Source organism: Mustela nivalis, assembly GCF_964662115.1.
Source record: "Mustela nivalis genome assembly, chromosome: 12".
Classification (NCBI taxonomy): domain Eukaryota; kingdom Metazoa; phylum Chordata; class Mammalia; order Carnivora; family Mustelidae; genus Mustela; species Mustela nivalis.
In genome coordinates this window covers 14,641,789-14,666,773 of record NC_139031.1, presented here as the reverse complement: position 1 = coordinate 14,666,773, position 24,985 = coordinate 14,641,789, and the positions used below count along the sequence as shown (strand labels likewise).

Genomic DNA, 24,985 nt, shown 5'->3' with positions numbered 1-24,985 from the left:
AACTTCAGCACACTTTCACCACCCTGAACACAGTTGTCCTTGAGGTCACTGGGTCCAAAGCTCACATTTTATACACAAAACAATCCTTTGGAGGAAAACTCTAATAAGCTTTTGTTAGTTGTTTCTCTACCCACTACTTCTTTCCTTTTCCTTAACAATCTCCAGATTCTACCCAGAGGACATTAACCCCAACTCTAAATTTAGAAATGGCTTCTAGTTGTCTGCAGGTGATCAATCTTTTATGTTCGCTTTGACCATCATGATCGGCTTAGAGAGGCATACATGAGCGAAGAAAAGCAGTAGAGGCCAAAAGATCATGGCTAGGGTGCTGTGTGAGCAATGGGGAAAGTTAAATTCTCTTTTTTGTGTAGGTTGTATCTGGAACCATGTCACTCTAAGGACCGGTCACCACTCTTTAACAGTAAGGGATGAGTCTGCTGAGAGAGCAAGGAGGCAGAGACATGGACTGAAAGGTTACGAAACTGGTTCCAGGCCACCTCACTTATTCCGCCAGCCCAGTGTTTCCCAAACTAAAATAGGTAATAAAATCCCAGACCCCTTTTTAGTTCTGCTGCTTCAGAATCTACAGGCTAAGACCTGGGAAACTGCTGTAGTCTCACCTGAAGCCAGCCCTAATGTTGAAGCTTTCAGAAACATTAACCAATAAATGTCCTTTATAATTTAAGAGAATTTGAGATCAGCCTGTTACTTGCCAATGAAAGCATCCTGACTGGTAGAAGCCAGCTAGATTTGTTTCTTTTGGGGGTTTCCCTCTTTATAGAGAAGTAAGCATCAGCTCTAAATGGATTATGTTATTTACATGCCTCTGATAAAGTTCAAAGGACAAGCTCTGGCTTTTCACAACAACCTGGAAAAAAAAACAGGTTGAGAAATACATCTGCTAATCTCTTTTCCCTCCCACTGCTCCTCCCTCTGGCTCTTCTTAGATTAATAGGGCCCTAGAAGATCTTTTCAAAGAGACTCCTCTAGAGGCATCCAGAATCAGTGCTAAAATTTGAAACCCAGAGTCTCTCCAGGATGTACCTCAGCGCTGTAAATCACCGCATTCCTCTAAGTGATGGAAACAGCATTCCGATCATCGGTCTTGGGACATACTCAGAACCTAAACTGGTAAATTTTTCTCTCTCTCTTTTACTTTAATGTTTTGAAACTCTCCTAGAACATAATCTTTAACTCATTTTGAGTGGATCTCATTGATTGACTTTTTATAATGAAAGTTATCTCCAGAGTACTATTTGGCATTATGAGTACTGAGCCAGAGGTTAAAACTCTATCAGTTTATAATTTAAAATTAACTTTAAGCTTAGAAGATGGGGCCTTTCTTCTTCCTTTGATGAAATTTAGCTGAATACGGATTATTAGAATGAACTGAGGCACATGAAGTTTCTGAGTTTACCACTTGTGGGGGTTTTAAAACTTTTATTTGAGAATTTCCAGTTCAATCTAACAAATACTTAATAAAAATCTCCAGGTATGAAGCACTAGGCTATAGAAGCTTCAGATATGAAGGGAGCAGTGTCTGTGCTACCTAGGTATTAGAAATCAAATAGGGGAGGCAGATTCTTTAATAGCTAATTATAGAATGATGAAGATAAGAATAAATGCTATCCTAGAACTACAGACTATTTCTCTGAAAACACTGAATTGTTAAATTTGACCTTCAGGAATGAGTGGGTTGCCATTTAAACACAATTTCTACTTGTAAGAAAAATATCTTTCTGCTTTCCTCATTGCAATTCAAATTTAATGCTGATTATCAGAATGAACCATCGTATGTGTAGAAATGCTACCAGAATTGTAGCATTAGATCAGATTTGTGTGATCACATAGGAATGACCTCCAGAAAGCTAACCACGAGTTAGAAGGCAGAAAAAGAGAGCTGAGGCAGGGCGTTTGGGGCAAAGGAGAATTACAGAGGCACAACGATAAATGATATGTCCAGCAAAGGCCAAGCCCGCAGTGGCTGGCACAAGGAATTAGTGGTGGAAGCAACGGCAGCTAGCTCTGGAAATGCAGGTTGAGACTAGATCATAAAGGACCTTGAATGCCATGCCAATGAGCTGGAACTTCACTCTGTATAAAAGGAGGAATTATATGATGTTTGGAAACAAAGGAAAGGCATCATGAGATCAGTACTTTTGAAAGATAATTCTGGGGCAGCATAGAGAATGGAAGACAGAAAAAGAAAAATAAGCCTAGAGTAACCAGTTAGTTAACGAACTCTCCTATCACAATCCCACATTCCACTGCAATTGCCCAGTCCCCTTGTTTTTGATAATGCGAGGGAAAACCACTATTGGAACAATTACAAGGATCTAAATCATTGGCCCCTTCCTCTTCTTACTTTGCCCATTATCTGTCTTTGATCTCATTCACAACCTTGGCTCCGACCACATCCATGCAGAGACACCTATTTCTTATTTTTTTTGGTTATACGTCCCCATACAACTGTGGACCGGCTACATCAGAACCCCTTGGGGATTAAAAAAAAAAAAATACAGATCCTCAGGCTTCACCTCTGTTCTACTGACTCTGGATCTTAAGGGATAGAGACTGCATTTAACAAGCTCTTTGGATAATTCTGTTGGACAGTCAAGTATGTACTCTGTCTTCCTCAGACATCTCTAACTCAAAATGACAGAATTACACTATCCATCTCTCCTTCCCCCAGCCCCTGAAATACTTCTCCTCCGAGAAAATAACATTATCACTCTGAGCCCCCCAAGCCAGAAGCCTGACCATATTCCTACATTCTGCCCTCTTCCGCATGTTTCTCCTTGTCCACATTCTATCCAAATGATTGCTATTCAATTTATCTCAGAAATATGTTTTCAATTCATACCATTCTCTCTAACTCCTTTGTCACTGCCTTAGTTTAGGTTCTTAATTTATCAGTAAGTTATTCTCCCAATTTTCTCCCCTCCAGCTAATGATCCAAACTGGGGCTCTCAGGATCTTTCTCAGACCCAAATCTGATCATGTCACTTCTGTGCTGAATTATTTCAGTGGCTCTCTTTCAATTACAGGGTAGAGACCACATTCCTGACCTTGCACACTGAGCTTTCAAGGTTCAGACAAGATCCATCTGTCCAGCATAATCCACCACCACTCTTCTACCTTTCCCTCTGGGTGTAAAACACACCTGGATGAGTTCCTGGAACAACTCTCCCGTCTCCATGCTTATGAACATGCTGCCTTCTACCTGGAACACCCTTTCTCTTGGCTTTTCACTTAGCCAACTTCTACTAAACCTTCAAGACTCAGCTCAAGGACACCACTCCTTAGAATCCCCACCCTCCAGCCACCACAACTTGTCCCTCTTGTGTGTTCACATGGACTCTTTTACTTGACTCTACTGTAGATCTTATCACACTGGATTGTAATCCTTGTTTCTCTACAGTCTGCCCCACAAGACTATGAAATCCATTATAAAAGAGATTTCAGTTCTGTATTTCCAAGGTAGTATTTAATAAGTAATGGATATTCAGCTGATGCTTTCCAATTAATTAGTTTATAAAAGGGGATCTCTATGTTTGTGAGCATGTGACACTAGGAAGATATAAATAGACATGACAGTAATAGCGAACATTTTGAGGACACTTAACATGCACCAGGAACTCCTTTGAGGGCTTCACATTACATGTATTTTATAATGTAATCCTCAAGACATTATGAAATATACACCATGTGACCCCATTTACAGATGATAAAGCTGAAGTATAGAGAGATAAAATTGCTCCAAACTTACAGTGCTAGGGAACAGAGTTTGGATTTGAACAGATGTACTTTGGGTCCAGACCCAATATTCTTTTTTTTTTTTTAAAGATTGATTGATTGATTGATTGACTTGACAGAGAGCGAATGCACAAGCAAGGGATGTGGCAGGCAGAGGGAGAGGGAGAAGCAGACTTGCAGAGGAGCAGGAAGTCCCAAGCAGGGCTCTATCCCTGGACGCTGGCATCATGACCTGAGCTGAACTCAGACGCTCAACTGACTGAGCCATCCAGATCCAGTGTTCTAATCCCTCTACTCTATTGTCTGTTAAGAATATATCTAATGTCAATGAAACTTCAAATTTCTATAACTTTCTGTGTATTTCTATTTATGAAAGTACATAGGAATATACATCCTGAAAGTATGTAGAATGTGTGTGTGTGTGTGTGTGTGTGTGTGTATCCTGAAACTCACCTGGGCTCAAAGTGTTGTACCTAACAATAAGTACTATTAAGTACTTTCTGGGTGTCTAGTAATATTCAATGCTATAGGTTAGAGACATTCAGAATCACATGTTATTTCCCCAAGAGTTATAATTCACTTCAGAAGATAAGACATACACCAGTTAGACAATATGATGTAAGAAGAATACTATGAGAAATGGAGGTCACGCACACACCAACTACATTTGTGATCAGAAAATATTACCAACGGTAAAATAATGAATGGAGTTAATGGTCTCACAAAATCAGAAACTCTGATGTAACGAAAAATATACCACATTTATCTGGAAGGTTTGTTGGGCTGCAGAGGGAGATGAGGGGTGGGAAGAAAGGATTATCTCACATAAAGCAGATTCATGGCTTTCTATTCCAACCTATGCAAGGGCTAACTCCTTTATCATCTTCCCAGACTGATGAGGAAGAGGCTAGAACTATCCGTGCCCAAGTCAGCCACCTTGAAATGAAAGTACTCAATTTGATTTAACTTCAGAATCGGTCTTAGTCCTAAAGGCAAAGTCTGATGCCAAAATTTAGTTTTCTCTACTTGGCATGCCTGAGAGTCTTTTCAAACCCTCATTCCACAACAAAGGGTAGAAGGCAAATGCCAGGCTGAGGTAACTCTTTACCTGAAATTCATTTGTGTTTTGTGTTTGCGGTCGTGTCAGTCAGTATCTGTCCTGGGATCCTGCTCACTTTTTACAGAGAAGTTAGACAGCAGGAGAGTGCCGGGGAAAGATCCAGTCACATCTTCAGGGGATTACTTCAGAATTCAATTCAGAATTACTTCAGAATTCAATTACTTCAGAATTCAGAATTCAAGGGATTACTTCAGAAAGAGTGAGAGCCCACATGAAAGGCCAAAGTCAGAAAGGCTAACAATGTCTCGTGTGACCTCTGCCCTGGTCAGATTCCACCAGAGCATGTAGGGACAGGAACTGGAAAAGCAACTTGGAAGAGCAGTACCATGAAGCTGTGTGAGGGGCCCCAGCCCAGCTTCTCCTGGCTTTCAAAAAGATTTTTCTTTCTCTGAATGTGCCCAAATTTCTTATAAAGGTGTTTCATGCCCGTCGACTCAGAGAATTTAAGATGGAACCAGCACTTAGTGTCACCAATCACTCTGTGCATTACGCCACCTGGTGATGGCTAATGAAAACTAAAAACGTGCACATTATCTAGGTGACTCTTTTCCTTTTGAAAGCTTCCCAGAACATTTTCATTCAGGAATGCAATAGTTTATAACAGCTTCCCAACAGATTTCCCTACAGCTCCATCTGAAAAGGTCTGCCACGTGACAGTGTCTTATTCCTTTGGATCTTACTCCTTTTTTCAGTTTTGATAGAAATTAACTGTGTTTTTATGAACATCAGCCCATGGAGTTAATAGCCCATATTTATAAAAAAAACTTCAGGTAAAACTCAAGAATGTTACCAGATGTGCAAAGGACACAAGTCCAGGACCACTGGTAAATATTTTCACAGAGAAAGAGACACATATGACTAAAATATAAGGAAAAGTTGAACTGCTTTAAGAGAGATGAAACTGGTTCAAAGTTAAAGTAGAAATGAGAGAATCAGTTACACGGTAGATCAAGTCCTAGGAAGTAGAGTGGGGGTCGTAAATGATCCGGTATTCCTTCCTGGGTGGTCCACATTGAGATTTCTGTAGCTGCAAGCAGTTTTCAGTCTGCAGAGTGAGCCGAAGGCTTTGTATCTGGGGCAAAGGAGAGGTGAAGTCCAAACCTTTCATGAGTACCAAGGGGGAGCTTTAAACATCAAGTACATTCTGCCCCTGAGCTGGATGGGGATGGGAGGCACAGGCTTAGAACTGTTCTCAGGATTTTGCCATCCTTTAAATACCGCATGCTTTCTCCTCAATGCCCATCGAATCCTCCTCCTCTTCTCAACCCAAGGAACCGTGTTTCGCTTTGTTCTCATACCAGGCATATTTATTATACACTGGGAACCACATGTTAAAGGAAAAGAATAATGCAATGACACTTGTTATAGCTTGAAAAGGAGAACTTGATTCACAGGCACGTGCTGTCGTGATAGGCCTAGGAACCACTGTGATGGGATTTTGCACGAGGGGGTACTGAGAGTCTGGGCTTCGACTCTGAATACAGTATGGGCAAGTCGGAATTTACAGCCAAGGTCAGTGGCTGGAAAATTACTGAGAGGAAACATCAGGGATAAGGGGGGATTCTTGTGAGCCAACTAGACATCACCTGGGCTGGTGGTGGCAGATGACGACTCTAAGACTCTAACTAGACAGGAAGGGGGAATCAGATATGGAGGGTGGGGGTTGTTCCTAAACAGACTTATCAGGATTCTTGCTGAAGTTGGGTGATGCAAAGGCAAAAAATCTTTGTCTTGTGCTGGTGGTTCTATAGCCTCTACCTAAAAAGACCAGGAACCAGGCAGGAAGTTCGATCAAGTGTCAGGGGAGCTAAGTCTATTTGTCTGTTTTGTCCTGCTTTTCCTTTCTAATAGCAGGCATGAGAGCAAGATTAAGCAGAACCAGAGGTCCACCGACCCGTCCAAGGATAGCGACTTTCTCCACTACAGCCGATTGTATGCATAAGCAAGGGTCCAGTGTGGCCTGATTTTCTAACAGTTTTCGGGAAATCTTATAAAGTAGTTATTAATTTTAAGTAATAGAAGCTCATTTAGAGTTTTGTAAAATGCTCTGTGAGCTAATATTCTGAGGGTCAAGAATTCAGTTGGTGTTTATTTTTACTTTTAATATAGTGTATGTTCTGAGGGTTTGTTTTTTTTTTAATTTTTTCAGCATGTTCTGAGTTCTTTCCAGTACATGTGATCTCCTCACCCTCACACACCTGCCACAGAAGCCTTGGCTTTAAAAAATCAAACACCAAGAAATGACCTCTGCATTTTGTTTATATATGTATATATTACCTTCCTTCTATCTATCTTATCTATCTATAGATATATATGGAATATGTTGTGTATGTATACATACACACACACACACACACACCATTATATATACATATATACCATTCCTCTGCAGAGTTAATTAGTGCTGTACACCAAGCTACAAAAAAAAATGGTATGGGGAGAGGGAGCCATTGGGGGTAACAAAAACATAACAGGGTGTAAAACATAGGTTTATTTTTCAAAAATATTAACCTGCCCACATTACAGTGAATTAAAATGAGAAGAGACAGAACACATAGAGATCAGGTGAGAAGGCCTCCATAATAAATCAGGCAAAAAAGAACAAAGACTTGAACATGGTTGGTCGCTGTGAGGAAACTAATTTGGCTGGAGCCTTGGAAGGAAGTAACTTGGCTGAAGGCCACACACCCCTGGGAGAAGCTCTCCAAAGCTGGCGACCACTCGGATCTCGGCTAAGGAGAACAGATGGGAGACCCAAGGCCAAAAATGAGGTTTTAGACCAAAGTTCTTCAAATCTAAAGCTTTGAAACTTACTGAGTCACTTATCCTCTTATTTTTGATCTACCTCCTTTTCTTTTTTTAACAGTGAACATTTTGAAAGACAATGGACTTAAGGAGGGACAGATACTTAGATAGCTAATATTTCTTTGCTATAAGATCCAAAATGAGAGTATATCAAACCCCAGAAACTCTGGGTGTGTCTTTTTCAACCTGAAAGCCTTCCTCCGTCACGACAGGATTGCTCTTCTAATTTTTATGATGATAATTTTCTTGCTTTTTTCTAACAATTACACAACTGTAACATTTCTATACAATATTTGAACTTTATATGAATAGAAACACTGGACGTACTTTTTTTCTGCTTCTTTTTCTAAATATAATGTAAAATTCACCCATGTTATTAATTGTGGTCTTTGGGCACCTGGGTGGCTCAGTTGGTTAAGCCACTGCCTTTGGTTCAGGTCATGATCCCGGAGTTCTGGGATCGAGTCCCACATCAGGCTCCCAGCTCCTTGGGGAGTCTGCTTCTCTCTGACCTTCTCCCCTCTCATGCTCTCTTTCACTCTCTCTCTTTCCCAAATAAATAAATAAAATCTTAAAAAAATCATGGTCTTTGACCATTTTTATTACTCTGTAATTGCTTAATTATAAAAATATGCCAGCATCCATTTTACTGGTTTTTTTTAAAGATTTTATTTATTTATTTGACAGAGATCATAAGTCGGCAGAGAGGCAGGCAGAGAGAGAGGAGGAAGCAGGCTCCCTGCTGAGCAAAGAGCCGGATGTGGGGCTCGATCCCAGGACCCTGAGACTCTGAAGGCAGAGGCTTTAACCCACTGAGCCACCCAGGCACCCCCATTTTACTGTTGATGGACATTTGAATTGCTGCCAGTTTAGGGCTTTGCAGACTCTAGTGCTGCAGATTCCTACACAGGTCTTATTGTACACATGCATGAGTTTCACTAAGATGTACACCTAGGAGTGGGACTGCCATCCCATCGAGTACAGTATCGTCAATTTTAGGAGATGATGTCAATATAAAATAATTTCCAAGCTATTCATATAATTTACACTTTTTCCAGCAATGTATGAGAGTACCCCTGCTCCACATGCTCACCAACATTTGGTGTCATTTTAATTTATGCAGTTCTAGCAAGCGTGGAATGGTCTCTTGTTGTGGTTTAATTTTCATCTCCTTTACTCTAGATGAAACTGACCAGTTTTTCATATTTTTATTAAACATTTTGGTATCTTTTGCAAAGTGTGCCTTCTGTGCATTTTTCTTTATTGGACTTCTCTTATTGATTGTGGATTTGTAAACGATCTGGTATCAGTCCTTTGTCAGTTATACCTATGTGAAAATACCTCTTCCTATTTGTCTTTTTACACTTTTAATGATGTGTTGACAAAGGAGTTTCTTGGCTTTAATGTGGTCACATTTATCACTCTTAATGTATCATTAATACTCTCTGTAGCTTAAGAAATCCTTCTTTACCCTGGTGTCTTGGGTTGGCTACTCTGGAGAACAGCCTCTAAGAAGGAGACTTGCATGTAGGAGGCTTAGTGGGGAGTAGTCTCAGGAATCAGACCTGCAGGGGAGTAAGAAAAGTCAGTCTGTTTGGTGTAAAGAATTGCATTGTGATCCATTTGCTCATTAGTCCCACAGGGAGCTCTGGAATGGTGCTATAGGGTTGTGCTAAGTTGAGGTAAGAGAGCCTGGCTGTTGTGTCCAATATCATTCATAGAGGGGATCAGATGTGAGTAACCAGCAGCCAACCCTGCTGGCAGCTGAGCAAATGAGTGCCTCCATCCTGTGGTACACCGCGACAGCCACTATGTTTTACCCCTGGTGCCAACTGAACCTACTGGCTTTGTATGCTGAGTTCACCCCTGGGAAAAGCTCTTCCAGAATTTTGCTGGGTCTGTCTCTTGGAAATGTTTTTAAAGAGGTAGGTTAGCAGAATGAAGTAGCTCTTGTGACTAAAGCTGCCTTCAATTTGCAACTTCTCTCCCTCCTGGACTACCCATTCTAGATTTCTCTCCTCCTTAACCAACATCTCTTCTGATCTAGGTGGCTTATGAAATATCACAACCTAAATCCTTATCTCTCAAGTTGTCTGAGCCCCTGGTCCACTTCTCCTTCTCAGATCATAGCTGCTGCTTTTATCCATTAACTTTCAAAAGTGGGAAGAGGTATTGGATGGCCTAAGTGCCCAGTGTTTTCCTCCCTGGCTTATCAAGTAACAGTGAAGGAGGCGTATCTCTTCCCGGGATATAGTTACTTACCCCTGCTGGCCAGTATGGCAACACCTTTCCGCACATACTGAACTCCTGAAATAAGGGGCCTGGGTTCCCCTGGGAACTCAGACTAGAAACTACGATCCACAGAGCCTTAAATTCACGGGTGAGAAGTATTCATTTTCTAAGTGAGTCAAAGGGAGTAATGCTAAGCTGAACCACTTCTACTGTGTTTTCAGACTTGTGTATACTTACTGGGGACACAACACCGTCTAAATGGATGCTGACTAGGGTATGCGCTACAGCCTGGAAGATGGCAATGCATCCTCTCCCCTTTTTTAAGTGGAGGAAGGGTGCTGTTGACCATTTTAGAAAACAGAATTCTTTATTTCACTGATATCATCCTTAATGGTGGGTCAAAATTTTGCATTTAAGATTCGACTATCATATCCTTTATTTAGGTCTCCGAATATGGTATTCTATTTGATCTTTCTGAGTTTTCCTTACAGTGAATTTTCTTAAAGAATCTATCAGAATGCACATACAGTTCTCTTATGCTACATTTAAGAATTATAAAGAAGCATTTTTCTCACATCCATATTTCCAACTACTTCCTCCATATTGATTAGAATTAAGTCCAAAATAGTAATTCACCTCATTGCTGCTTCTGCCATCTGAAGGAAAATATTTTTAGCAAGCAAAGACTGTACCAGATATTCAGCTTTTAGAAAAGGCTCTTTCATGGTAGCTGAATAATAGAAGACTCTCACTACTATAACTTGCTTCTGTGCCGTGTCTTTATGAAATAAAGCATCATTCGTACGTTACTTCAGACTAATGGTTAATACCATGCTCCTAACTTAATCTTTGTCTTTCTCATCTTCTTTATCCTAAATGCTCTCCCCTATGCCTCTTGTCTTGGGTTGATCTTTGAAAACATGAGCATATATTTTAATAGGCATTGTTTTGGGGGGTTTCCCCTTGTATTAAATCTATTCATGTTCTATACTTACATTTACCAATTTCAGCCACAAAAATTTCAGTGCTATTTCTGAGATTGTATTTACCATTCCACATGAAGTCTTATTCTTTCCATTAATACTATGTATATACTGATAATGGAAGTATATTTTTATCTTTTCCCTTAAATTTCTGGATTCTACCCCAAGCCTCCTCTTCCAGTATACTTTTGTTGTCACACTTGTTGTCGTCCTTAACATCTCATTTTACAGAGTGTTTTGCAGAGCTTTTTGGCCTCAATTTCTATTCAAGCTCTATTAATCATGCTGTCAATTAAAAAAACTGAAGAGGTATTTCTGACATTCCTGGAATGTGTCTCTTTTCCTAGCTATTTGATATTTGTGACTATGAATCTTATTTTCTAATACCATCTGTGTAGCCAATTTGTTCATTTTTCATATCCTCTTATTTTCCTAATAGTGATGACTTTCAACTGAAGTAGGGAAAGAAAATATAATTTATGCTTCCAGTGCTTTTTATTTCCAGCCCAGGACTATAAAGTCACTAGAAATGTACGAGATTTCTTGTCTCACTCAATCTCAATAAATCAACTTCTGTGGGCCAGAATTCACAGGTCTGTTGAGATTTGTCAAGCATTTGGTTAGAACACTGAAGATACAGAAGCAAGCACAAGCAGTTCTCAACATTTGTGAACAAGATCAGAATGATCACCATCTGAATAAGGGATCAATTAAAATCTACAAATAAGATTAACCCTCTCTTCCTTCACACAACCTAAAAGATGATTTAAACATTTTATTTGGCAAGCCTAGATGCTTGTCTTGATGGAAATATCCACCAAGGCTTCCATTTTTCCTTAAGAAAAAAATGTAAGTAAAATGAGACACATTCGGGGCGCCTGGGTGGCTCAGTAGGTTAAGGCCTCTGCCTTCAGCTCAGGTCATGATCCCAGGGTCCTAGGATCTAGCCCCGCATCGGGCTCTCTGCTCAGCAGGGAGCCTGCTATCTCCTCTCTCTCTCTCTCTCTGCCTGCTTCTCTTCCTACTTGCAATCTCTCTCTGTCAAATAAATAAATAAAAAATATTTTAAAAAATGAGACACATTCATGTTTATTTAAAACATGTTATGTCATGTTTAGTTATGTCATCATAACTAAAGAACAATGATTTATATGCAATCTGAAACATGGATAACTTAACACTTCCAGTGTCAAGAGTTTTTCAGGTTTTTTGGTTCTATCAACGTCCGGGAGAGAGTATATTCATATGTTTCATGCAGGTTAATAAAATGAACAAACATTTGGCTACCAAATTTAATAAAAATATATCTTGAAAATCTAACATGCCCCCCAATACTCTTCTTTCTCAGTTAATTGAGGAATAATTGATATACAATAAACTGTACTTATTTAAAGTATTCATTTTGATGAGTTTGACTCATGTACACCCATGAAGCCATCACTACAATCAAGATGGTGAACATATCCATCACTGCAAAAGTTCCCTTGTGTTCTTTTATAATCCTTCCCTGCCACCCATGCCTGTACCCCCTGTCCCCCACCCCAGGTCATCATTGATCCGCATCTACACTATACATTAGTTTCCATTTTCTGGCATTTTATATAAATGGAATCATAATGTTTTTATTTTTCATCTGGCTTCTTTCACTTAGTATAATTTTCCTTATAGTCATCCATGTGGCTATAGCAGTACTTCATTTCTTTTTACTACTGAATGATATTCCATCCTGTGCATGTATCTCTGTTTATCCAAAACTTTTTTATAATGGAGCCTTCTTCAATGAACTAGTGCCTTCCTATAACATAGATGTCATGCAATCTCTTGTCGGTGGTAAAACTGATCAAGTTTCATTTCTGAGGCCACAAAGCTAGGGCAGACTTGGTATGGAAGGAGTCCTCCACTGAAGGTGGGAAGGGAATTCCTTGTGAGGTCAGTGTCCTCAACCTCCCGACACCATCTTCCAATCACAACATGGAATTGGGAACTTGTCCTTTGTTGTAAAACAATGTCTATGTGCAGAGCATCCTGATGAAGAATGATTAAAGGAAAGGTCCTTTTCTCTTCTTCCCCACCTTGCCTTTTCAGACCCCTAAGGGGACCTGTGCAAAGTCAGTGAAGATTGCCATCGATGTAGGGTACCGGCACATTGATGGGGCCTACATCTACCAGAATGAGCACGAAGTGGGGGAGGCCATCAGGGAGAAGATAAAAGAAGGAAAGGTGCGGAGAGAGGATATTTTCTACTGTGGAAAGGTAAGATCTTCCCTTCATCCTCCAATTCTTTATATTAATAATGGGTCTTGTATCACTTTTCTCTGTTAAAGAATGTTGGGCTCGCCAAGAATAGTGAGTTCTCAACTCCCAAATTCCTCATTTGTGCCTAGAAGTCAGGGACTGATTAATTAGCTTGTTGAAGGTTAAGGCAATACTCCTTCTTCATACATGGGCATTGATTTAAGACAGTATGGGAAGAGCCAGAAAAAGAACTGGGGAGTCAAGGCAGGGCGGGGGGGGGGGGTTGGTGGTGGTTCATATTACATAAGCATTTGCCAAAGCTTTCTTTAAAAGGGCAGCCTTCTTTTTTTTTTTTTCCTATGCCTATTTGTCCATAGATCACTGGTTTTTTTTTTTTTTTAATTGAGCTACAATTCACATACCATAAAGTTCACCAGTTTAATCAATGGCTTTTCATGTACTCACAAAGCTGTATAACCATCACTACTACCTAATTCCAGAATGTTTTCATCACTCCAAAAAAGAGCCCCATACCTACCAGTAGTCACTCCCCGTTTTTCCTTCTCCCCCTCCAGTCACTGGCAACCACTGACCTGCTTTCTGTCTTTATAATTTTCCTATTTTGGACAACTCATACAAATCAAACATGATACGTGGCCTTTCGCATCTAGCTTCTTTCACTTAGTATAGCATTTTCTAGGTTCATTCATGTTATAGCATGTATGAGAATTTCATTTCTTTTTTTATGGTCAAATAATACTCTATTGTATGGATATGTGACATTTCATTTATATCATTACTTTTGAGCATTTGAAATTTCCAATGTTAGAAATCACTATCCACTGAAGAGCAATCAGAAAGATAAAGCATCAAGATAAAGCCTGTGGAAATACAGGTTGCATATATCCAAGCAGCTTTGCAGAAATTAAGCTGTACAACTTTGGAGAACATGTAATACAACTCTCCTGAGTGTTCTAAAAGAGAACAAGATACCGCTTCTAACTTCATCCACTCCCCAGACACCCCCTCCTCCTAGCTCCCTACTCAGGCTCTTTGCCAAGATCCCTAGGAGTTTGTGGTGCCCCAAGTCTCCAGCCACTTACAGATTATCATTCCAAGGGGCCACATATAGCCACTGTCCCAAAATATCAGCCTGAAGCTTTTTACTTTATCATAGCTTTATAATTTTGATTCCTTAAGATTTTATTATTACGGTCTCTCCTTAGAGTAAATACCAAAGATTAACCTGGTGCTCCCAAATATTTCTGATGAAAAATTTCTTGAACTCAGATCCTGAGAACTAAGACCAAAGAAGCCTGCCCAAAGTGAGGAATATTTTTGAAGATTTATGTCTTATTCAAAATTTTTTTCAGACTTTTACATCCCTCCCCATGATATATTCTTATTTGTTTCATTTTGTTTCAGGGTAAAAATTAGGTTTTTAAGTTACCACTGAGAAAAATAAACCAAAAAACTTTTCTTATCTCCCCTGGTAAACAGTTAATGTTATTGCAGTATCTATCATATTGGAAAAATTGAACCAAATTATGTCATCCATTTCATAAAGTTGCTGAGAGTTAACATTTACAAAGCACTTAAACATAGTACCTGGCTCAGAGCTAGAACTGTTTGTGTTTGTTGAATAAAAATAACATGTATAAGAAAGAGTTTTCAGCTCAATAGGATGGCAGCAATAACACACCAAATGGGCCCACAGTAATGACAAAAACACATTTTTCCACTACTCCTTCTACATTGTTTTTGCTTCTTTATACATTTAAGGCAAGAAAAAAATTATTGTCCAATATAAAGGAAAATTAAATTTTACCAATTTTGCTTGCCCTTACTTATGACAAAAAGGGTACAGAAATTTCATTTTTTCCCCAAAAAACACTTTGAACATATTTGATGCTCCAAGAAAATGTATAAACTTATCCCAAGGTTCTGAGGCTCCCTCAGTGCCCTATGCTTTTTAGACCCTGAGGGGATACACCTGACAGTTTGACAATCTAAGCCTTAATCTTTCATTATCTAATATTTTAGAGACTGAGTAATTTCTTTTTCTTTATTTCTTTCTTTTGTTAAGCTAAGTTTCTTTTATTTTTTCCAGCTTCATTGAGGTGTAATTGACATATAACATTTTATAAACTTAAGGGGTATACCATGTTGATCTGATACACTTCTGTATTTCGCAAAATGATTTCCACTATTGTGTTAGCTAACACCTCCATCATATCACATAATTGCCATTTCCTTTTTGAGGTGAGGACACTTAAGATCTCTTAGCATCTTTTAAATATATGATATAGTAGTGTTAACTATAATCACTATGCTTTATATTATATTTTATTTTATATTTATATATCTCATATATAAATTAGAAAGTGTTTAATATAGTTAATTGAATGATATAAAATACATATTATATAAAATGTATTTATTATATAAAACTAAATTAATAATATTTAGTTAGTTAGTTAGTTATATTGGATCCCTAAAATTTGTTTGCCTTGTCATTGAAAGTTTGTATGGATTGATCAACATCTCCCCATTTTCATCTGTGGATAGCTGTCAAATTATTGACCTTTATTGGAGAGGCCCAGGCTGGGTCCTTCACACCACTATTTTAGTGATTATTATTAGTTTAGCCAGAGAGCCAGTAATTTCATAGTATGAACTGGCAGAATTTCCTTGGGGTCTGAGTAGGACCAAATGAGAACAAAGGAGCAGAAAAAGGATATCGAAACGTTTGCAATAACTTAAAGTTTCACCAGCTTCTGCACCACCTGTCCCAAGGTGAAGGATCCGGTGAAGTCACTCACACAACCATATTTCTTGTCCACTAAAGCACATCTTTTATCACAGTGTCATGAAAATAAAGCGCTAAACCCAACCCTCTAGTGAGATCCATGTTCCCTAGCTACACAATGAGGAAAAGCAAAAGTAATGAAGGTCAATTCAGAAGTTAGCAGAGAGCAGGGCAAGACTTTGTCCCTGAACTAGGTACTCTGTGCTTCAGGTGGATTTTCAAGTCTCTGGTACTGTGTTTGGATAAAGTAAATTCCAGGTGTCAAAAGTTGTATGAACTCATCCTATACCCAGATGACACTGCAGCATAAAGATATTTTTGTAAAATGAAAAGAGTGAATAATGTATAGGAGTGCTTTATTAAGAATAAAGGGCTGCATGGTTGTTTTAAAAAAAGTATAGATGTTAGTTAACTATCATCTTTTTATTCTTTCAGCTGTGGGCTACAAAGCATGAGCCAGAGATGGTCCGCCCAACTCTGGAGAAGACACTTAATGTCCTCCAGCTAGATTATGTGGATCTTTACATCATTGAAATACCCATGGCTTTCAAGGTAAGTGCAGATGCCTAAAGGCTAGGTCTCTGCTCGCTGGCAACCATTAGCCAGCAGCTGTGCTTGTGATGCTATGGAACCAGTTTATTACTTATCACCATAGAGTGTTAGGGTGTTCTGTTACTATAAATCAGATAGTACTGACCAACCCCAACAAATGCCTACAAAGATTATGTGTAACAGACTCAGTCCTGGAACCCTAGTTTCTTTATTCATAATCCAATGAACTTGCTAATATATCTGCCCTTTACAACTATAGTTTAAACCCTCTCCATCAAACCAACATGTAGTCTCCTGACTGCCCTCTATATTTTAGCTAGCTAGCATTCAGCCACACCCTTCTTGTTCACACAGTCATGAAAATGTCCCTGCAGAACATAATGCAAGATAATATATACAACTGAAAACCTGCTCGCCTCCCACTCCCTCCAAAATGACATAGCTCAAAGAATAGTCAGGTTTTTGAAGCCAAATCCAAGGACAGATTATTTATGTGATATCTATTCTTCTAGTTCAAATTCACTCCTCCTTTGAACTTTCTCAGTCTATGGGCTTGTTAATTGAACTACCCACAACACACCTGTATATGCCCTGCTAAAGAGCTGTCACTGCATTAAAATTTCATTGAGGGCAGGAGAGATCGAAAAACAAAATTGGCCGCTTGTCCACAGGATAAATCAGATCCTGCTGCTAGTCAGGAAGAACAAAGACTCTGCCAGTACAGTGGCCAGAATTCCTTTATGTAGCCAACCTGGTTGCCCCTGTTTTGTTCTCTGGAAACATTTCCTTCTCGGCTATCTTCTGTGCTCACATCCAACATGGACTTCAGGAAACATTACCCTTTTGCATCCTACTTCATGTACATATAGATTTGGGGACTTCATGATGGCCTTGGTAATCATAGACTTTCATAGTTCAGATTTCATGAACAAAGAAATATCCCTTAAAATGTAATATGCTTTCAGTAAATTCACATTCAGTCAAGTCCATGAATGAGCAGTTAAAACTAGAAATCTAATAGGGTCACATTTCCTGTATCTAACTTGTGGCCTATGGTTTCTGTCTCTTAGTCAAGAACTCCTTATTCTACTCACCGACCCCATCTTCAGCTTACTGACCTTCATCTGACATGAAATAATATAAAACAGGCACAGCTAATGTATTCCTTGCACCCAGTCTGTACCTCATTGCATGGTGCACCTTTGTCCAGTAGGACATCTGTGGCCAGAGATCTTGTCTTCAGACACAATCAGAATTCTCCCAAAGTCCATTACTTCCCCCTAGGATTCCTACCTTTGGCTGCTTTGGCTGTCACTAACTTCTCTATCTCCTGAAGGCTCAGATCTGAACCTCTGTCATCTTGGATGACATCCAGAAGTACAGAGTATGCATATTAGAAAAATAACATCTTACCTCTCATCAAGCCTAGTAGCAACAAATACATCTTTCTTCAAGACCTCCTTGAAGACTGCAAAAATGACCAACAAATTCTAACACCCAGTGGTTTTCTACTAAGTCCCCTAAAGCTCCAGTCTTAGTAGGCCCATTTGTTTGCATCTCAGGACAGAACAAAGCAACAATTTAACAGATTGTATGCTATTACAGAGCAGAGATTACCAGCAACTTGAGATGGGATTCTTCTCATGGTCCACAAGCCCATGTTGACCTCACCAATTTCCCATTTTGGGCCCACTACTTGCCATAGCCCAGCATCTTTGTATTAGTTAGAACTTGTTATAAATGGCAGAAATCCAACTCAAATTGGTGTTAGCTAAAAAAGGAGCTAAGAATTCCAAGGGGTATCTAATTCAGGCGCAGCTGGATCCTGAAGTTCAAACTATGTATTCACCCCTTCATCTCTGTTTTGGTTGGCTTCATTCTCAAAAATCCTTCTCTATATGATGGCAAAGTGGCCACTGACATGCCAAACCTCCTTTGTCAGCACAATATGAGAATTCAGAGAGAGACCACACAGTAAACCTCATGTAGAAATACCAGCTAGCCTTCATTTGGTTGTGTACCTATTACTGACTAATCTTTGCTAAAGGCCAAATGAGTGACTGACTGACATCTATGACCAAACGACATGGAAAGAGCTCCTCCAGAGGGGACAGAGTAGGTATGATAGAAAACAAAATAACAGATATCTACTGTACTTAATTAGAGGCCACTTCACATAGCGGTAAGGAGCATGAGCTCCCAAAGCAGGCTGCCTAGTTTGAATCCCAGCTGTGTCATATACAGGCCAGATGACTTGGTCAGGTTATTACCTGACCACTTTCCACAATACCTAAACACCAGGCAGTAGAAAAAGTCCGTATGGGCTTTGGAATCATGCAGAAGGGGGAATGAATTTCAGCTTTATTATTTACTAGCAACAGTCACTTTGATCTTTCTTTCTTTCTTCCTTTCTTTTTGTTCTTTCTGAAATTCAGTTTCTTTATCAGTAAAATGGAGACAATAGGCAACTACCTTGACAAGTGTGAGGAGTCATTAAATTATATATGTGACATTGCTGGCACAATGTCTAATATTTTATAGATAATAAATGAAAGATGATATTCTGAAATCTTCACATGGAAGGGAACGTTATTAATAAGATATCCCAATAACCTAATTTCACAGAAGAGAAAGTTGAGGCCCCAAACAAGGAAGTAACTCACTCAAGTTTAAAGTTCATTAGAATGGGACCAGATGGTGGGTTCCCTGATGCCAACCTCATTCTTGTTCTCCTACATGACACTGCCTTCTGCCTTGTCTTTCCAAACCTAGCAATCCCAATACTCTGTGGACTATAGTGATTTTTTTAAATTTCAGGTTCTTGGGACTTGTAACTTTAGCCCTTATCCTCACATAGCTAACTTCACTCATGTTCAAATGGTAGATTTCTAAGCTAAGTCTTTAAGATTTGGAAAGAGCCTATATCTAAAAGTGAGAAAATGAAATTTACTTCTCTGTGGCTGACCAATGATTTGTAAAATCTTTTTGGGAAAGATAAACAAAGAATTTCCATTCCTATTCTCAGATGGGATCAAGGCTCAAGGATACAGAGAGACAGTAAAACTTTTAACAGTAAGAAATTACACAGTATAATGACATTACTTCTCACACGAACCTATAATTCCTATAATGGAGAAATCAATCTTTGTAGCCAAAATATCACATGCTTTTTGAATCTCATCATATTTTTAACAAGAAAACTTTCTTGCTAAAATATTTTTACACTTTAATATTTTTTAAATGTCAAGTTAACAAGCAGATACAATTTTAGAACAACAAAATTTTAAAAATCACAATAGGACATTTTTAAGGATTTTTTTAAAGATTTATTTGAGAGAGAGAGCATGAGTTGTGGAGGGGGAGCAGAGGGACGAGGGGAGAGAATCTTAAGCAGACTCCATGTGGAGCTGGACAAGGGGCTCAAACCCAGGACCCTGTGATCATGACCCGAGCTGAAACCAAGAGTCTGACATTTGATCAACTCAGCCACACAGGTACCACATGATAAGACGTTTTGAAAAGAAAGAAGTTACTGCTGAGTAGAATGAGAGTCAGTAGCATGGGTTTTTATAGGGCTGGATTATTCTTCTAGCAATATCTTACAGTAAGGAGCAGGCATAGAGGACAAAGACCGTGGGTTTATCAGGATGAATGGATTGGTAAAGAAGACACAGATGAAGGGAGGCATCATAGAAATATTTAACATGGGTACAGTCTTCATAAGGACTTAATTAAATCTGGAGAAGTAAAAATTATTTAACAGAGTTCATAATAGAGGCATAAAAAAAGCCATTTCAGAACAGAAGGAAAACTAGGAAATGCAAAAGGCAAGAAATATGGAGAAAGACTGGAATGAAAAATGTGGGTCATAAGTGTTGAGAAGTTCAAAGAGCTTAATAATCAGAGATAGAAAGGGTAATTAACATGAATGGTTATGGGGCATTGAGGAGAAATGAGCCCTTTTCCTGTTCTCAGTGAGACAGAGGAATTGAGAAATTATTTTCACTAAAAAGTATAATGGAGAAAATGTTATCACCGGGGGGAAGTTTCATTCAGGTGAGATGACAGAAGGAACATTTTTCAAAAATTTTAAGAGTATAATTGATTTTTCCGGTTGCTTTTCAACAAAAAATTTCTATTATCAAGGTCTACAGACTTCCATCCTGCCATCCAATTCTAAAAGACACTTTGTCCCCATAATATCTGATCTCTTTCAATACAGGTGACTACTGCCTTTTTCTTTAAACATTTTCAGTTCATGGTTCTATGATAACACCATCTCAGAACGCTTTGACAGATTCTTCCCTGTCAACCTCCAAATGTCATTATGCCAGTACTCTATTCTTAATATTACCTTACTGGGCCACACCTTCTCTAAAGGTGATCAATCAAATGGATTGAACACCACTTTATATGCTGAGGACTTCCAGATTTGTCTACAGTCAAGACTTCTCTCTCAGCCTCTCTCAGATTTCTGTTTAATTGCCTCCTCAAATACCCAGTGAATGTCTAATTGCCATTTCAGTCTCAAAATATCCAAAACAAAACTCTTGGTGGCTAGCTTAAACTCAGGGAATGATCACCACCAGCCAGCCAAAGAGCCTAGAAATCATCTTTTATTTCTCTCTATCCTGTTTCCAAGCCCATAAGAGAAGGGTCCTATTTTTAGATAAGTGAAAAAGGAAAAAATCTGAAAATCAATGGTCAGTTTGAACTAATCCTTTAGTTGAAAAAGGATTACCCAAAAACTAGGTTTGATACTGAGATACTTTGTGAAGTAGAAAGCAGATGCTAAACTCCTGGAGGGCCCAGAAAAGAAAAGAAGAAAATCATTGGGCAGATTCATCAGAGCTAAGAAGTAATGGGCTGAGTTTTCCCTTATATGTAGGGAGCATTCCACTTATTAGCTACACTTTTCTTAGCTGAAGAACTTCCTCTCACCCTTCATGATGATCTTTGGTTTCTTATCAGAGTAAGAAATTTGCTGTTTTCAAATTTGGCAAGGGTTAGTGTTAGGTCAAAATACTGAGCATAAAAGTCTTAATTCTCAACTTCTACTCCTTGTTTATGAGTAATTTTGTTATTAACTGATAGAGTGGCTGGTGGTGAGTGTGGCAAAGAATTGCACGAAGAGTAGAGCAAAGCAATAAACAGGACAGAGTTTATTCACTCTCCAAGGGAGGAAAGGGACCAGACATCCAGAGAAATGTTGGCCCCCAAGTTTTTGTCAGGCTGGGCCTTTTAAGAGACTTCAAAGGATCTGAGAGGGTTATAGCTGTACCCATTGCCAGGAGTGGGGGTTGGGGGGGGGTGGTAAGGGGAAGGGTTGACTCAGCCAGGTAGAGCAGGAGGCAACAGGTTTTTCAAGGGGCTCTGTCCAAGGCTCATCTGGGATGTGGGCTAGAATATATTTTGTAGTTAGTGTCCATTTTCCAAAAATGTAGGGCACCATGATCTAGAAAAACAGGGCAAAGTACTGACACCTGTGAGATTTGTCTGTATGTGTGGCTGGGGTCATTGTGGGAGCGGGGGAATTGAACAGATTCCTTTCATTACAAGAGAACGTCATGGTTTAAGAACAATAATAATCTGTCAATAAATAAAGGAAAATGAATGCCTGGGTGAGATAATGAGACTAATGTGTCATATTTATTATATATAAATATAAAAATAATTAAAATTGAATTGCTTTCTCAGGGCCAGGCTATATGGTATAATGACAACTCAAATTCCATAATTTTAATTCCCAGATATAAATAAAATAAATTATACTCATTTTTTTTTTTGTAGCCTGGAGATGAACCCTATCCTAAAGATGAGAATGGCAAATGGTTATATCATAAGTCAAATCTGTGTGCCACTTGGGAGGTAAGTTTAAATGGGTCTCTTTTCTTGAAGACTACATTTTTAAACTGTGATCTGACTATTCCTGTTCAATAAAGGGAGAGATGCAGCCTTTACTCCTAATGGAAAGTAATAGTAGGAGCAGGTATTTTTAAAAATAAGCAAAGTTGTGTAAAATTCTCACTTCTTTGCACTGAAAAATTCTTGATTTTGTTTTGATGGAAAAGAAAAATGCCAAAAGAGAGAAGTGTAGAAAGAAAAAGTAGAGGAAGTAAGTTCTAATGTAACTATAAATAAAAAATGTATAAATGGGATAAATTCACAAATTTTTGAAGTTTCTCAAATAGAATTTACAACAATCAATAATATGTTTAAAAGAAACAAACTTAAAACAATTCATGAAAAACTGAAAGAAAACTCTGGTTCCAATTCTGAGCAAGCTCCTTCCCCAGGATCATCAGAGTAGGGAAACTAGGAGAGAGTAATGAGAAAACCTGCATGGATTTATGATTGGGGTGGGAGATACAGATATTTTGAACTGGTTTGTTTATGAGGTAATATGACAGCTTTTACCTAGAGTAGAAGGCAGCCCAATAAGCTGTAAGAGGATAACATAGGAGAAGACCTTAGAGTTCTTTTTGCTGTTTCTTCTCTTCTGCTATAGCTTGGAGCAAATCTTGTCTGCTCCACCCGTGCAGAAACTTAAGACTCATGTTCAGATGACTTCAGGAATCAAATCAGAGTAGCACTAAAAACCTGCACTTGTGAGAGGGTGAGAAAAACCTAAGTTACTGTCTGACCTCTGGTAATTGTTTCCCTCCTTCTCCCATGCCAAACTCCAGAGGCTGGGAAATTGCACTTTAACAAGTACCTCTTTCTAATGGACTTCCACCCTATAAATAATAGCTGAACTGTGGAATTGTTTTGAAGGGTGAGGAGGCACTGACTGCATTTTCTGGTGCCTGGGACTCTCCACCCAACAGACCATAAATTCATTCTTGACCTCACTGTAGATGACTAGGTTTGGAGTGTAGTGTTCCCTTCCAAGTGACAGACTGATAGCATAGCCGGTATCCCCAGGAAAAAAAAATGTGTTCACAGCCCCAAATTACAAGGCATTTATTTTACAAAGAAACTTCATATTTTAATTAGAGATCTGAACATAAACAGAACAGAGAACCAACAACTTTTAACTTTTTAAGCCAATTAATATATTCAAGGAGATAAGATATTAGCAATATGAAACAAGAACAAGAATACATCTTTTTAAAAAACAAGCAAAAATAATAATTAGAAAAATGTAAAACAATGCAATCAATGGGATAATAATAGAATAGATCCGGACAAAGAAAAAATTATCAGATTGAATATCAGAATGAGGAACACTACCACCCAATATGAAGAAGGAAAAGACAGGAAAATTTTTTTAAATATGAAGGAAAAGCTAAGAGATGTGAAGGATAAAATTGGAATTTCTAGTATTCATATAATAGGAGTCTCAGGAAAAAAGGAAAGCAAAAAGTAAAAAAGGTAATATTTGGGGGGAAAAAAAGAGATAAAGGGCATGGATTGCCAAAGGAAAGAAAGAAAAGAAAACCCTTACCTAGACACATTACAGTGAAATTTCAGAATATCAAACATACAGAGAAAATGTTAAAACTTCCTGAGTATAACAAACAAGCCAGTAAGGAAAAAAAATTGAAGAAACAAAAATAAATCAAGGAGAAAGCAGGAAAAGAAGAGAAGAGAGAAAATGAATAGATGGGAAAAATAAAAAACAAAGAGCAAGATGGGAGATTTAAACTCATTTATATTAATGATCACAATATATATAAATAGTCTAAACAACTCAGTTAAAAGGCAGAGATTATCAGAATAGATAAAAAGCAAAACCCTGCTACATAGATTTTTAAAAAATCCATTTTAAATAAAAAGATACACACAAATAGGTTAGAAGTAAAAGCTTAAGGGAAAAAGTAAAAGTATAAAAAAGATACACTATGCTGACAGTAATCAAAAGATAGCTGGAGTAACTATTTTAATATCAGCAAAGACTTCAGAGCAAAATGTATTACCAAGCTTGGATAAAGAAGTTTGTTTTATAATAATGAAGAGATTAATCCTAAACATCTTTGTACTTAATAACAGAACTCCAAAATGTATAACACTTAAATGAAGAGAACTAAAAAGAGAAAGAGAATAGTCTGAAATAATGGTCAAAGATTTTAAAACCTCTATCTCAATAATTGAGATAATAAGTAAACAGAAAATCTATAGAAGATATTTGAACTTTATCAACCACTTGATCTAATTGACATTTATAGAATACATTACCAAAATATAACAAAATGCTGTTTTTCAAGTGCACATAGAACATTTTAACAAAATTGTCTATGGTCTGAGACATGAAACAAATCTCAACACATTCAATAACATTCTTTATGCAAAGTAGGCTGTCTGATAAAATTAGAATTACATGCTCTACCAACTAAGATGGCCAGGTACCACTACTGAGAATAATTTTTAAAACTCTAAGTAAAAAGATATATCATGTTCCTTGATAGAAAGACTGAATACATTAAGATTTTAATTTCCCCCAAACTGATTGAAAGATTCAATGGAATCGTAGTCAAAATACCAAAAGAAATT

The 24,985-nt window shown here is 38.3% G+C and overlaps 1 protein-coding gene across 1 annotated transcript in view; it reads left to right on the top strand.

The window, feature by feature from the left end:
• The first annotated feature begins 972 nt into the window (after window positions 1-972).
• Window positions 973-24,985, top strand: part of AKR1D1 (aldo-keto reductase family 1 member D1) — a 42,873-nt gene continuing 18,860 nt past the window's right edge. Inside the window, exons 1-4 of the mRNA XM_082693956.1 lie at window positions 973-1,131; window positions 12,982-13,149; window positions 16,376-16,492; window positions 22,283-22,360. Of these exons, the coding sequence (XP_082550082.1) occupies window positions 1,039-1,131; window positions 12,982-13,149; window positions 16,376-16,492; window positions 22,283-22,360 (456 nt within the window). The 5' untranslated portion in view covers window positions 973-1,038. The remainder of the gene's footprint in view (window positions 1,132-12,981; window positions 13,150-16,375; window positions 16,493-22,282; window positions 22,361-24,985) is intronic.